Genomic DNA, 13,270 nt, shown 5'->3' on the forward strand with positions numbered 1-13,270 from the left:
GAGGCATCCTATTTACCTACTGCCCCTGAGTGGCTCCCACACTGCAACTGCTCTCCTGCTGTCCCAAACCTCTGCCAGTAGATGGGTCAGTGTCCCTAGCATCTCAGTTCCACTGCACCTCCATATTAGCTGTGAGGCCACCCTCCCCCTGAACCCTGGAATGTGAGGGTACCCCCTCCACCATACTGGAAGCATTGCCCCCTATTGGACCTGGCTGCCCAGGGTTCTGTAGCCACCTGGGCCCCACCTCATTGCTTGCCATACCTTGGCCGTGATTCCCCTCTGTCTGGCTTGTGCACCAGCCTCTCTTCCCTCCTGGCTCAGGGCTTCTGGTTGTTGCCCCCATCCTGTCTCTCTGCCAACCCCAGGCCTGCACTGTGGACCTCCACTCCCTGCCTCAGCCTTAAAAGTTACAATTGAACATGATCTTAATGGAAAAGTAAACCATGTTTATGTATTAGCTGTCTATAATTTTTGTCTCAAATGTATGAAATAATTTACACACTTTATTTTTTTTCTAAATAGCAGAGATTTCTCTCTCTGTATGGTAAATCTGCTTTATTTATGTCTTTTTATTTCAAAGATTCTATATACTTAGTATAAATGTCTCACAAGACCTCCTCAGTTTAGCACCTATTAACTCCCATGTAGAATTTTACAGCAGTCTGCGGTCAGTTATAGAAAGAAATGTGAAATTGCGGCTAGTTTATTTCAGTTCTGCATGAAAATATTTCTGCACTCCATGTACAATATAGTGCTCATTATTAAAATACCATGAATTATTGTAAAAGTCTTACAGTAATGGTTGTTGTTTTAATGGATTGCTCTTATAAAAACAGCTTTGGAGGCCCACTTAAGAAATGAATTTTCTGAAGAGGAGATTGTTTTTATGATACAAATAACTTTTATAGGAAGGAAGAAATTAGGTTTCTATAAAGATTTATAGGTGGTACGTTACCTAAGTAAAAATTAAGTTCAGTATGCTGCAGCTAACTAGATAAAAAAACAAACTCTTTTACTCTACAGCTATTTTTATATTTGTTACTTTGGAATTACATATTTATATATTAGTGGATAGTGATGGGCGAATTTTTTTCCAGGCATAGATTCACAGCGAAATTCTGCATTTCACCATTGGCGAATTGTTTTGTGAAACTTCCGCGAAAGAGCGTGTCTGCGTTGAAAAAGGGAGCAGCCATGTAAAAAAAAAAAAAACGTGGTTATGTCAAAAAAAGTTGCGCATGTTAAAAAAAGAGGTGTGGCATCTGAGTTTTGCAAATTTTTCAGCAGTTTCAGGAATTTTTCAGTGAAATGGGACATATTCACTCATCACTATTAATGGATAACACAGCCTTGACTTTAAAAGGAGTATTTATATATGCAAACTGCATATACTGATTGTACAGCACTTTGCCTTTGTGTTGCATAATATTAAAAAATAGTGTACAATTAAGGTAGATGACATGAGAAACAGACAGTTTAATGTGTTTGTGCGTGTGTGGGGGGGGGGTAATTTACTAACCATGGCCACATTTCCCTGAGTGCAATAACCAATCAACTTATTGATCAATTTGCTTTGATCAGTTTTTTGTATTTAGGATAATACAAACCAATACAGCAGATTTTATTATAGGCATTCGTTCTTTGTAACTTATTCTTTTTAATAAGTATAACATAGTTCTGAGGTGTCTTAAAGTTCCATTAGGCAGTCAGTTTTAGGAACCATAGTGCCTGGGGATCTGTTTTGCTCCAATATATGCTCAGACTATAAATTCTACTAACCAACCTCTATTATGTCTTGGAAAGTTTTTTTTTACAAAAAAATGCCACATAAAAAGGGAAGCAGAAAATATAAATATCACCTATAAGTATATAGTGAATAATGTACCCCTATGTAAAGTATAAGGTATTAGATCTCCATGATCATATAAAGACACAAGACTGAGAGCTTTTATACTGGTTATGTCTAGTGATGAGCGAAATGTTTCACCAGGCATGGATTCACGGCGAATTTTCGCGTTTCGCCATTGGCGGATTGTTTCGCGAAACGGATGAAAAAAATTGCCACAGAAAAATTCGCCGCGCGTCCAAAAATTGTCGCCGGTGTCAAAAAAGAATAGTCGCGGGCGACAAAAGAATAGCCGTGCGTCGAAATAATAGCCGGGTGACAAAATAATAGCCGCGGGCGACAATTTTTTTTGCCGCACAAAATTTTCGCTGTTTCGCTAATTTTTCGCCATTTCACGGATCTTTTTAAAAATTCGCAAATTTTCCGGCGAAGCGAAACGGAACAGATTCGCTCATCACTAGTTATGTCTCTAGAAGGAATTGTAACTTCAAATATCTTGATTTCCAACAGGATTATTTTTTTTATTATGTATGACATATATTACATCACTAAACACTAAGGGGCCCATTTATGAAAGTACGATCGCTTCCGAACACAAAAAAAATCATACTGTGCATATTTTTTGCGACAAAAAGCGCAATAATTTGTGTGACAAAATCGAGCTGCAGAGTGCCATTGAGTCCTATGGGAGGCTTCCAAAAACATTCACAGGAGGATCAAAGTCAGAAAGTTTTTCCTGCTGTTTATGATCGTTCGGATACGAAAATTTTGTGACTTTTTGTACGATTTTTTCGTAAGCATTTTCATGATATTTCGGATCATCAGAAATTATTGTATCTCGTACTTTGATGAATCAGCCCTTAATTATAAGTAACACTTGTGCCGCAGGATGTAACTCTTGGTTTAGGTTCATATAGCACTGGGTTTTTTTGGGGGTACAATCTGTAGCAGTGGTTAATTGTACCTCAAAAAGGGGGTGCACTGTGCAAGGGGAAAGAATGGCTATGAGAGTATTACGGGGGAAACAAGTGTAGGATGGGCAGTAAGATTAGTAAGGGGTCATGGGGAGGATTAAGGATGGCACATAATATACCAAGAAAATCTCACTGTTACAAAAAAACAACTGTCAAACAGTAACCTTAGATCTAATTCTCCATTGCATAATATAAATATCAGGGAAAAGCAGTAACCTCTGTTATCTGCTGGCAAATGCACAGAGCTTGTCAGGTAACATGGGATGAAACATACAGTATGTGTGGGCTGTGAATTTATATGATTAAACCCTTTAAGAAGAAACAGAGGGGTTTAAAAGGGCATCTGAGATTGTCTTTATGTTCAGCCAGAATTAAAGATATTACCAGGGATAACACTGGCGAGGGTGTGGAATCCCTTTGGGTAGAGAGAAAGAAAATTGTCCTACAAACCACCCCATATAAAGTGAGGAGAATGAGGCCCAGGTCAAGTTGTTATTATGGGTGAATTCTATTATCCAGACATCCACTGGATTAATAGGGGGACAAGTAAAAAAAATACTAGGGAATTTGACAACTTTTATTCCAGGTAATTCAAGAACCTACTAGGAATGATTCTCTTTTGGATCTGGTAATAAGTAATAGTACAAAATGTATCTGCATTTGCATTGGTAAGCATTTAGTAAATAGTGATCATAACATGGTCTCCTTAAGATTATGTTGCAGAGACAACTCTATAAGGGAGAGCAAACTTTGACCATATAAGAGCATATCTGCAATATACTGGAAAATAAGTGGGAAAGGCTTTTCACAGGGTTAAATACAAAAGGAAATGGAATGTCTTTAAAATACCACTTAATAAAAATACAGTCAGTAGATTTCCCTTGTAAGCAAGAAATGCTGTAGCAAAGCAAAACCTTTATGATTTGATAGAAGTGTTGGTGTTGAGGTTGGTAATTAAAATGTGCTTTTAAGTCATTCAAATTAGCTGGGGCAGCAGAAACGTATTTAAGGTACAATGTGGCCAATAAAACCTGCAAAAAAAGCTAAAATACAAACGGAGAAGTGTATTGCAGCAAGGAGTAAAATAAATACCTTTTAAAATATTTAAAAAGTTATGAGAGCAGGGATAAAGCTGTTATTTTTCATCTGTCTACACAACTGAGGAACCAGTGAATGCAGGTTTCCTTTTTAAGAGACCCAATTCTAATATTATAACTATTGATGGATGTGAAATTAATGTGACCTGCTTATATTTTGCTAAAACAATTAATACAGTAACACACAGGAGGTTAATGGTTACATTAATGAATATTGGCCTGGAAACTAATATTTTGTACTTGGATAGAGAACTGGTTAAAGAATAGATTACAAAGATTGGTGGTAAATGAAGAAATGTGTCCTTGGCCCTTTGCTTTCTAACTCGTTTATTAATGACCTTGAAGTGGCATTGAATGCACTGTCCCTTTCTTTATCTTTGCTAATAATACTAAATCATGCAAAACTGTAAGTTCCATGGAGGATACTGCCACTTTGCAGAGTGATTTAGCTAAATTGGAAAACTGTGCATCAAACTGGCAAATGAGGTTCAATGTTTAAAGGAGAAGGAAAGGCTAAGTCATTTGGGGGTGCCAAAATGTTAGGCACCTCCAAGTGACTTTAAGCGCTTACCTTGTACCCTGCGCTGGTGCCCCTGTTAGGAGAAAACCGCACCAGTACCTGTAGTGAGCGCTTCCTTCTTCCGCGTTTCTTCTGCAGCAAAATCCCTGGGCCGGCGCATGTGCAGTAGAGTGAAAAGCCGACTTTGTTGTTAAAGTTTGGCCTTTCACTCTAATGCGCAAGCGAACCAACGAAGGAAGCGTTCGCAGCTACCCTAACAGGGGCACCAGCCCGGGGTACAAGGTAAGCGATTAAAGTCACTTGGGGGTGCCTGGCATTCTCTGTACAAGTACAATCTGCCCCCCTGATGCAGCCCATCGGTTTTCTGCTTCAGGCTTTTCTGCTGAATATGGCCACCTGCTTGCTCTTCTGTGCCCCCTACCTGTAACAAATTCAGTACTGACTCTGATATATTTCAGCACTGGGACTTTAAGAAGTTATTTTACCAGGCAGGAATGGGGCAATTCTCTATGGGGACCGAAGTCCTGAAATGGTGCCTGTCCCCGTGGAACAGGGATGGATGGTAACTTTATCCTGAGCTGCCATGCAATGAAAATCTGAATTAATTACTAATCAGCCTTGAATCATGGCTTTTATATTCTAAATACTGTAGCTTATGAGTGGGTGCCTAAGCTCAGGTAACTGACATTAACGCAGAGGATGAGTTGTGAACCAGCAGAAAAGAAGCTGGGGAGTTACTGGGGACATCTTTGGATTCACAGATCTTCAATGTTAAAGGGCTGTAGTTGCACTGGACTTGTAAATAATCTCAAAACACAATACACACAACTTATTTGCCAGCTTCAAGGAAGCAAGTCTGCTGGTATCCCAAAATCTGCCCTTATCACACAAAACAATTACTCAGTGTTTTTACTTGCTCATAAACATAGAAGAATAACAGAAATATTAAGGAGCAAAGACTCAAGATTTGCAAAACACATGTAGAACATATTTTAATGAAGAATATGCTAACCCAAATAATAAATCGTCATAGCTTATATTTATTTTCACCTCAGACTCTACTACAGTCAGTTCTAAAATATTTTCAGAGTTTATTCATTTTTTTCCACAGTTTGGTTCAAAAGTATATAACCTTCTAAGACACGTGAACGAAAGCTATTTTACATGAATAGGCTGCATTTAACCTTACACATGTTTTGCATTATATTTTATTTATTATATGTTATGGTGCTTGATTTCTCACTGGTTACGGTGAGGGTGCTATGAAATTCCCAAGTAGACCAAACCACAAATATGCGTGATATGTTTTTTCTTTTCAGTTTGGGGAGTTAATTTTCTGGTCTGCTGTTGATAAAGGCACTGAAGTGTGCAAAGAAACCACAGATAAATGTGGTAGTGCAAAAATTTGATGTATAAAAATGCCTGTTTTTAATCACATTGTGTATTTTTATTCATTGACAGAGGAATCCAATCTGTTAATCAGTAGCAAACTACTCTGCGTTGGGCCCCCCGCAAAAAAGCGCAGAATAGAAAACTCACCCGCCCCCCCTCCCTGAAGCAGCTGGAAAACATCTAATTGGTCTTTTGTGCATAGTTCTAGTTAATGTTTAAAAAATATGCAACAAACAGGATCTACTCATTGATTATGTTCTCTCATATGTGTTTGCTTAGCTGAATCAAGCTCTATCTATCTATCTATCTATCTATCATCATCTATTGTGTGTCTTTTTTCTTTTCAGCTTATGTCCTACAAGCATTGTTCAACAATAAATAGATGAAAACATTTAATTCATTCAAATGACTGTTCATCCCTAGCTAAGATGCAGTTTGATTAATTGCTTTACAATGGAAGGCAGCACATGACAGCTATTTACAAATCCCTATATTTGTGTATATACAGGACGCCACAAATATCAGATTTATAGACACAGCCACAGACATAAATATGTCTTGCAAATTCTGGGAAAACTCCTGAGTATACATAACTTTGACATAAAAAACTGCTTCTGGGATATTTGGATGCTGCATTCTACCTGTGGCACTTAGTTTTGAGAATAAGAAAGGACACCCCTTGGTCTCTAGGCACACAAAGTTTGGTTGCCCTTGTATCCAGGGGCACCTTGGTAGGGAGGCAATAAGTCAACAGGCTCCTTTTTTAAAGCAGACAGCACCTACCTTCTCCAGACTTTCCAAAAATAGGATAAAAGTTTTACAAGAAAAATGGTTATTTGTTTGTGTTTTAAGTTTATGGGGTTTAAGTGTTCATTAATTTTCACAGCAAAATGTTAGGATGGGAATATGTTCTTAAAGGAAAACTATACCCCTAGAATGAATACTTAACCAACAGAGTTTATATTATGTTAAGTGACCTGTTACAAGAATCTCTCCAAACTGTAATATATACAGTATATATCAGTAAATATATTGTCCTTTTACATAATTTCCCTTGCCCCGTCATTTAGTGATGGGCTGTGTGCTCCCTCAGAGATCACATGACCTGAAATAATGATGCTTTAACTGGAAGAAGCATGGAAGCAAAAGACATAACTCTACCCATTAATTGGCTGATGTGGCCTAGCATGTATGTGTGCCTTGGCTTGTTTGTGTGCACTGTAAATCCTCTTATCCGAGGAGGCGGCCCTTGATTCTTAAAATAACTATTTCCTATTTAAGAGTACCCAATAGCACATACTACAAAAAAGTATATTTTTATGAAAATAATTTATTCAGATAAAGCAGGGTTTTACAAATGAGTTCATCAAAGCAATATATTTTTTATAGAGACCTACATTGTTTGGGGGTATAGTTTTCCTTTAAAGTACTGGATGTCTGTTGAGGTGTGATACTGGGCTCCTTTTGGGTGTGGTACTCAAGTGGATCTTGGATGTATGACCAGACTTGGTGGGGTAGTGCCTGCTGTATCAGTGTGGTGGCAGCTGGTGACTGGCTTCTTTGTTGAACTGTGATAAACTGTCATGGTCAGTGTTTAGGCTTAATTAATTTCCATAGGTCACCTATCAAGGTTAAAGGTTAATTTATGTAACTGCACCATATATTGACATTAATAAATTATTGAGGCCTTTTTGCACAAGTTTTGATGCATTTGGCTGTTTAATATAAACCATCATAATACTGCTGGATTTCTGTATTTTCAAAATGGGTAAATTGGTTGAGAATTCATGTCCATGTTCTCTGCATACTTTGTCTAAAGTGCTGAGGAAGCATGTATAATAGTATATCCTCAGCAGTTCTGATTGCTGTGTGAGCTACTGAGACTGCAAAGTATGTATTTAGGCCATGTTTTATAGCTTGTCAGCAGACTTAGAGGCACAAGCACTAATGCATGGTTTTCCCCTTCTTTACTTAAAATAAATATGTATGGTAATGTTTGTACTGTTTGCCTACTTAAAAATAAAAAAGGAATCTTTGTGAAACATTGATATCGGCACCCGAAATACTAATAAATAATTATGTGCAAATTGGCAGAGCGAACAAGTTTTGTTTTTTTTCTATACTATATGAGCCCCTTATTCTTGCCCTAATTAGTGATGGGCGTAAAGTTTCGCCAGGCATAGATTCGCGGCGAATTTCCGCGTTTCGCCATTGGCGGATTGTTTTCGATGAAAAATTTCGCCGCGGAAAAATTCGCCGCATGTCCAAAAATTGTCGCCGGTGTCAAAAAAGAATAGTCGCGGGCGACAAAATAATAGCCGCGGGCGACAAAATAATAGCCGCGTGCGACGAAACAATAGGCGTGCGACAAAACAATAGCCGCGGGCGACGAAACAATAGGCGTGCGACAAAATAAAAGCCGTGGGCGACGAAATAATAGCTGCGTGCGACGAAACAATAGCCGTGCGACAAAACAATAGCCGCGGGCGACGAAATAATAGCCGCGTGCGACGAAACAATAGCCGCGTGTGACGAAACAATAGCCATGCGACAAAACAATAGCCGCGCGACAAAATAATAGCCGTGGGCGACAATTTTTTTTTGTCGCACGACATTTTCGCCGTTTCACTAATTTTTCGCCGTTTCGCGGATCTTTGGAAAGATTCGCAAATTTTTCGGCGAAACGAAACGGAACAGATTCGCTCATCACTAGCCCTAATACATTACAGAGTTGCACAAAAGAAAGTAGCACTGATCAACACACAGTGTATATGTTATGGCCAGCAGGATTGGCTGCTGTGGATGAACTTGCGATGAAGGTATTTCAGAAGAGAAATATCTGTTGTGTTAAATCCTTGTGGAGATTGCTCTAAATTGCTTCAAATGAAAGTTCTTTTCCTCTAATCTAAATGGGGTGGCCTCTGGTGTGCTGGGTGTATGTAAAAGGAAACCTTCATTAGCTGGCTCCTCAGTTGTGTAGACAGATGAAAAATAAGAGTTCAGAATTTCTACTTTTTCCCTGTTCTCATCAACCAACTGACTCCCTTATGATTATAAGGGACAGTTCTTGCTTCATTTTTTTTACTACTTACTGCCCCTACAGGGGCTGTTTACTAATGCTTTCTTTCCAATAAGGATTTTTTTAGCACTAAAAGCCACAGAAAAAAAGTAGAGAATTTTTTGAGATTTACTGAGCTACAAAACAACTAAAAATTCGAATCTGCTAATTTGACAGCTAAAACTTGCTGAGATGTTGAAGTCAATAGCAGAGGTCCCATCCCTGGAGGATCCTTCTTTTGCTTTGTAACTTCAGATTACGTATTCAACACTGTGTTTTTGTTCAACAATTCAAAAGAAGTCACAGTTTTATGACTTTTCTGCAACTTTTTCCCTGAACAGACTTTTTCAGTTCATACTTTTTTAGTAAATGTCAGACATTCGTGTAAATGAGTTTATGCAAATTTTTAAAAATAAAAAGTAGAATTTTTGTAAATGTGCCCCAAAAAGTAGCTGAATTTTATTTTATGTACTTAACATGTTTTGCATGTTCTTCATCCATTTAGGTAATTAAAGTAACCCTTCTTGGTCAAAAAAAGAAGAAAAAAAAAACCACCAGTATTTTTGAAAAACCTCCATGGACGACTCCCAGGACCTGAATGAGCAACCAGTAAGTACTAAGTCAGCTGCTTACCTTTTTGTCAGTCTCTTGTATTACCTTTATGTAGAGCTCTATGCCTGTGCAGTACGAGTCATATTTAGTCTTGGTTAAGGAAAAAATATAATATTTTGGTGCGTGCAGTTCATCATATATGGACTGATTTAATGCAAATATATTGCTAAGAACTGTAAACATACAGGGCCGGATTTCTCTTTGGTGCGCCCCGAGGCCGCCCCTGTGGGAGTCCCCCATGCGCATGCGCGAACGCGCACCCCAGTGCGCATGCGCAAACGCGCTCCCGTTGCGCATGCGCAAGCGCGCCCCCAGTGCGCATGCGCAAAGCGCCCCCAGTGCGCATGCGCAAAGCGCCAGCTCCCCATTGCGCATGCGCAAAGCGCCAGCGCATGCGCGAACGCTCTTTTTAACTCCCATACGGAGCAGTGGGGAGAGGTCCCGACTGCTCCGTATGGGAGCAAAATTAAAAAATGTTCTTGCGGCGGGGCGGCATGCCGCCCCTAAACTTCTGCCGCCCTAGGCCCAGGCCTTTGTGGCCTCTCCGCAAATCCGGGCCTGTAAACATATTTAAAGAGATTATAGGGTTGATTCACTAAAGTGCGATAACGCTTATCGCATGCTTTTTGCATTAAAATTGACGCAAAAAAAACACGATTCGCTAAAGTATTATCGCATGTGTTAAGTTGCATATCGCATTTGTTAAATAGCGCACAACTGAATGCGTTAATTTTAACGCATTGCGTTAATTAGCGTGCAGAAATAATACTAACGCATGATTCACAAACACTTAGATGCACTAAATATCGCATTAGTCTGTGCGAAAATTAACACCTACATGCTATAAATAGCGCTCGTTTTATCGCTTTAGTGAATCAACCCTTATAGCTTTTGCATCCATTGCACTGTTGTTATATTCAGTATATCAAATATCAGAGTAGTGATCCTTTAGGATTAACAGTGGGGTGGTCACCCAGGCACTCTACCCTTAGTACATGATCTTTACATCATGTCAGATTATTTGTTCCTTGATTGCTCAAGACTTTTTAGTTTCTGGGGACACGCACTTATTATTATTCTTGGCAGTTTATCCCAGGAGATCATGTTTTTCTCATGTCGTTATAATTTGGGACAAAGTTTTCAGCAGGGCTTATTCCTGTGGTCTTAATTCTTCCAAAAAAAAATCCTTTTAATAAATTTGTGGCATTTACTTCTGATGCAATGATGTATCAAGGTAAACAAAGTAAGGTATTTGGCTCAGAAACACTTTTTATGTACCATGGAAGTTGCAGAGTTTGACTGTGGAGACTTATTCCCTCCCTCCCCTTCCTTCCAACCTTATCCCCCCAATATAACCACATGACACAAGAAAAACACACTGACACCGTTTTGTGGGTGGAGTTCGGCCACAGCTTTATTAAAGAGTCCAACATCAGAAATAGTCCTTGCCATGTATTTCAAACTTTACCAAACATCACAAAAAATTTTTTCGCTGTTTTATAACGAATGGCGGCCATTGCGAACGCAGTGGGCATGTGGAAACCACCAAACAACACCAGAAATTAAATGGCCAAGGACTTTGCCGTGACAGACCAAATATATATACACATATATAAATCTTTTAATTTTTTTTTTAATAAACAGAACCTGAAAAGAAAACATAAAACATGTAAATTGAGCGAAAATACAGGCCTATAATTCCCTAGCTACATTCGCTTGAACGGGGGGGGGGGGAGATGCCGCTCTGTGTTGCAGGGGTGAGATGCTGCTGAGAGAGCTTGCAGGCAAAAGGGGAGGGGGTGAGTAAGGAGTCTTTCTTTCCCGCCCAATAGCTGAGCAGATTAACGCCTGATGTGCTGGAGGGAATTGAGCCCCGGCTGGCTCCACAGTCCCTCAGCGCTTTCATGAGGTATTTCAGCGCTGTCTATGCTTACAATAACTTTTTTTTTCGTTGATAATTTTTCTGCTGATGCAGTATCACCACCAATATATTGCTTGGTCCTGTGCAATAGAAATTGTTGCCTATTTTAAACATTCTATTCCTCTAGCATTATATGTTCTGGTGCTGCCTTTTAATCAACAAGAATTACAGTCATCATTTGCTATTGCATTGAAAAATAGTTGCAATTCTTATCTAGATGTATGTGCAAAGTTACAAATTAAGTACTGTCTTGTGTCTTACACAAAAGGGATTATTTCCCTTATTTGCCTCTGGGTTAGCAATAGTGTAGCTAGATTTAATTTTATGAAGACTCTTTAGTTTCTCCATATTTCTTCTATGCACTAATAAATTATTATTTGGACCTTGGTTGACCCAAATGTCACCTCTAAGCTGCATGCTTGTGCACACAGATTTATATTCCTGTTCACAAATTGTGGTGTGCGCAAAGAATTGTTTGTGACATATATTTTTGTTTTTATTCTGTAGTTTGGCACCTACATGTGCTTTGGTCCCAGTACACTTTCTGCACCAACCAAGCCCTTACGTCTTTCCTCATTCAGTTTGCACCATGTTTGTGGTTTTTCAAGCCATTTTCCCCATTAACTGATTTATTTTATATCTTTCTATTTTATTTTTCTTTATTAATATCAATGCAGCTGAACCCTTTACAAACTGCACCAATATTGCCCTACACAGTAGACAGTAGACAGTAGAGTTTACAGGTGGCAATTTGCCCTGCTTAATATTTTCTTCCCATTGATCTTGCACTAGAAGCAATGGTTGTTTGAGTCAATCTGCACCTGGCTTCAACTGCGTATTCTTCATGTTGGAGATCACTTGAAAGAGAAGATTAAGAGACACATGATAGCGCTTGCCAACGCTGATTGAATAATTTACTTTTTCCTAAACAGATAATAAAACAGGCAGTATTGGTGAGCGCAGTGCTAAAGTTCGGGAGTGGGATAGGACATGATGTTTCTGCAGTCATTATTTCTCCTTTTAGATTACAGATGTTAAGTGAAGTTGTAATTTGTTATTATTATATATTGCCTTATATCATGGCAAATTAATATTATATTTTATTATAGTAGTGGCATATTAAATGAACTAAATAATTAGATTCACTTAATAATGAATAAAATGGTAAAGCTCATACAAAGGTTTAAATGTTGCAAAAAAAAAAAAAACCTAAGTCGTTCAGCTTTCCCCTGTGAAATCGTCTAGTACATCTCCTAAGAAGAAGAGAAATAAAAAAGTTCTCAGATTTCCCTGTTCCACACTGTATGGTAGGAAGCTTATACTGTGTAGCTAAATGACCTCATCTAAACCTGATCATTTCTCCCCTGAACCTTGAGTTCCAAGCTAGCACAGCCAAGATCAGTTTGGGATGCACACACAGTTCCTTAATGCCTCTGCCCTTTATGCTGCGGAACATATTAACATGCCTCAGATAACTAATCCCTGGACCCTGTTGTGACATTTCATAAATCATAAGCTGATGCAAATGGGATGAAGTCAGGGCAAAATATCATCATATATCATGATATGTTAACATGAGAAGACACAAAATGAGATTACTTTTTTGTATGGATTCTCTTATTAGACATTCACTAGATTTGGGAGGTAAACCAAGATTTTTAAAAAATATGGATGGTCTTAACAATCTCCTAAAAATCTCCTAAAATTTTGTACAGAATAGAAAAGTCCTATGGGAGTCAGAGACTAATCTTATGGCAGCTTGTTTTGATATTAATGTAACTAATTTTAGTCTGCACTACAACTATAGACTACAATGAACAGTTTAAAGAGACACTAAAGGGCACATT

The 13,270-nt window shown here is 38.6% G+C and overlaps 1 protein-coding gene across 13 annotated transcripts in view; it reads left to right on the forward strand.

Moving 5' to 3' along the window:
* eya4 (EYA transcriptional coactivator and phosphatase 4) overlaps window positions 1-13,270 on the forward strand; it is a 171,958-nt gene that overhangs the window by 24,003 nt on the left and 134,685 nt on the right. For all 13 annotated transcript variants that reach the window (XM_031902413.1, XM_004914593.4, XM_031902414.1 and 10 more), the window contains exon 2: window positions 9,396-9,499. In XM_031902413.1, the coding sequence (XP_031758273.1) occupies window positions 9,467-9,499 (33 nt within the window). In that variant the 5' untranslated portion in view covers window positions 9,396-9,466. The remainder of the gene's footprint in view (window positions 1-9,395; window positions 9,500-13,270) is intronic.

Source organism: Xenopus tropicalis, chromosome 5, assembly GCF_000004195.4.
Source record: "Xenopus tropicalis strain Nigerian chromosome 5, UCB_Xtro_10.0, whole genome shotgun sequence".
Lineage (NCBI taxonomy): Eukaryota > Metazoa > Chordata > Amphibia > Anura > Pipidae > Xenopus > Xenopus tropicalis.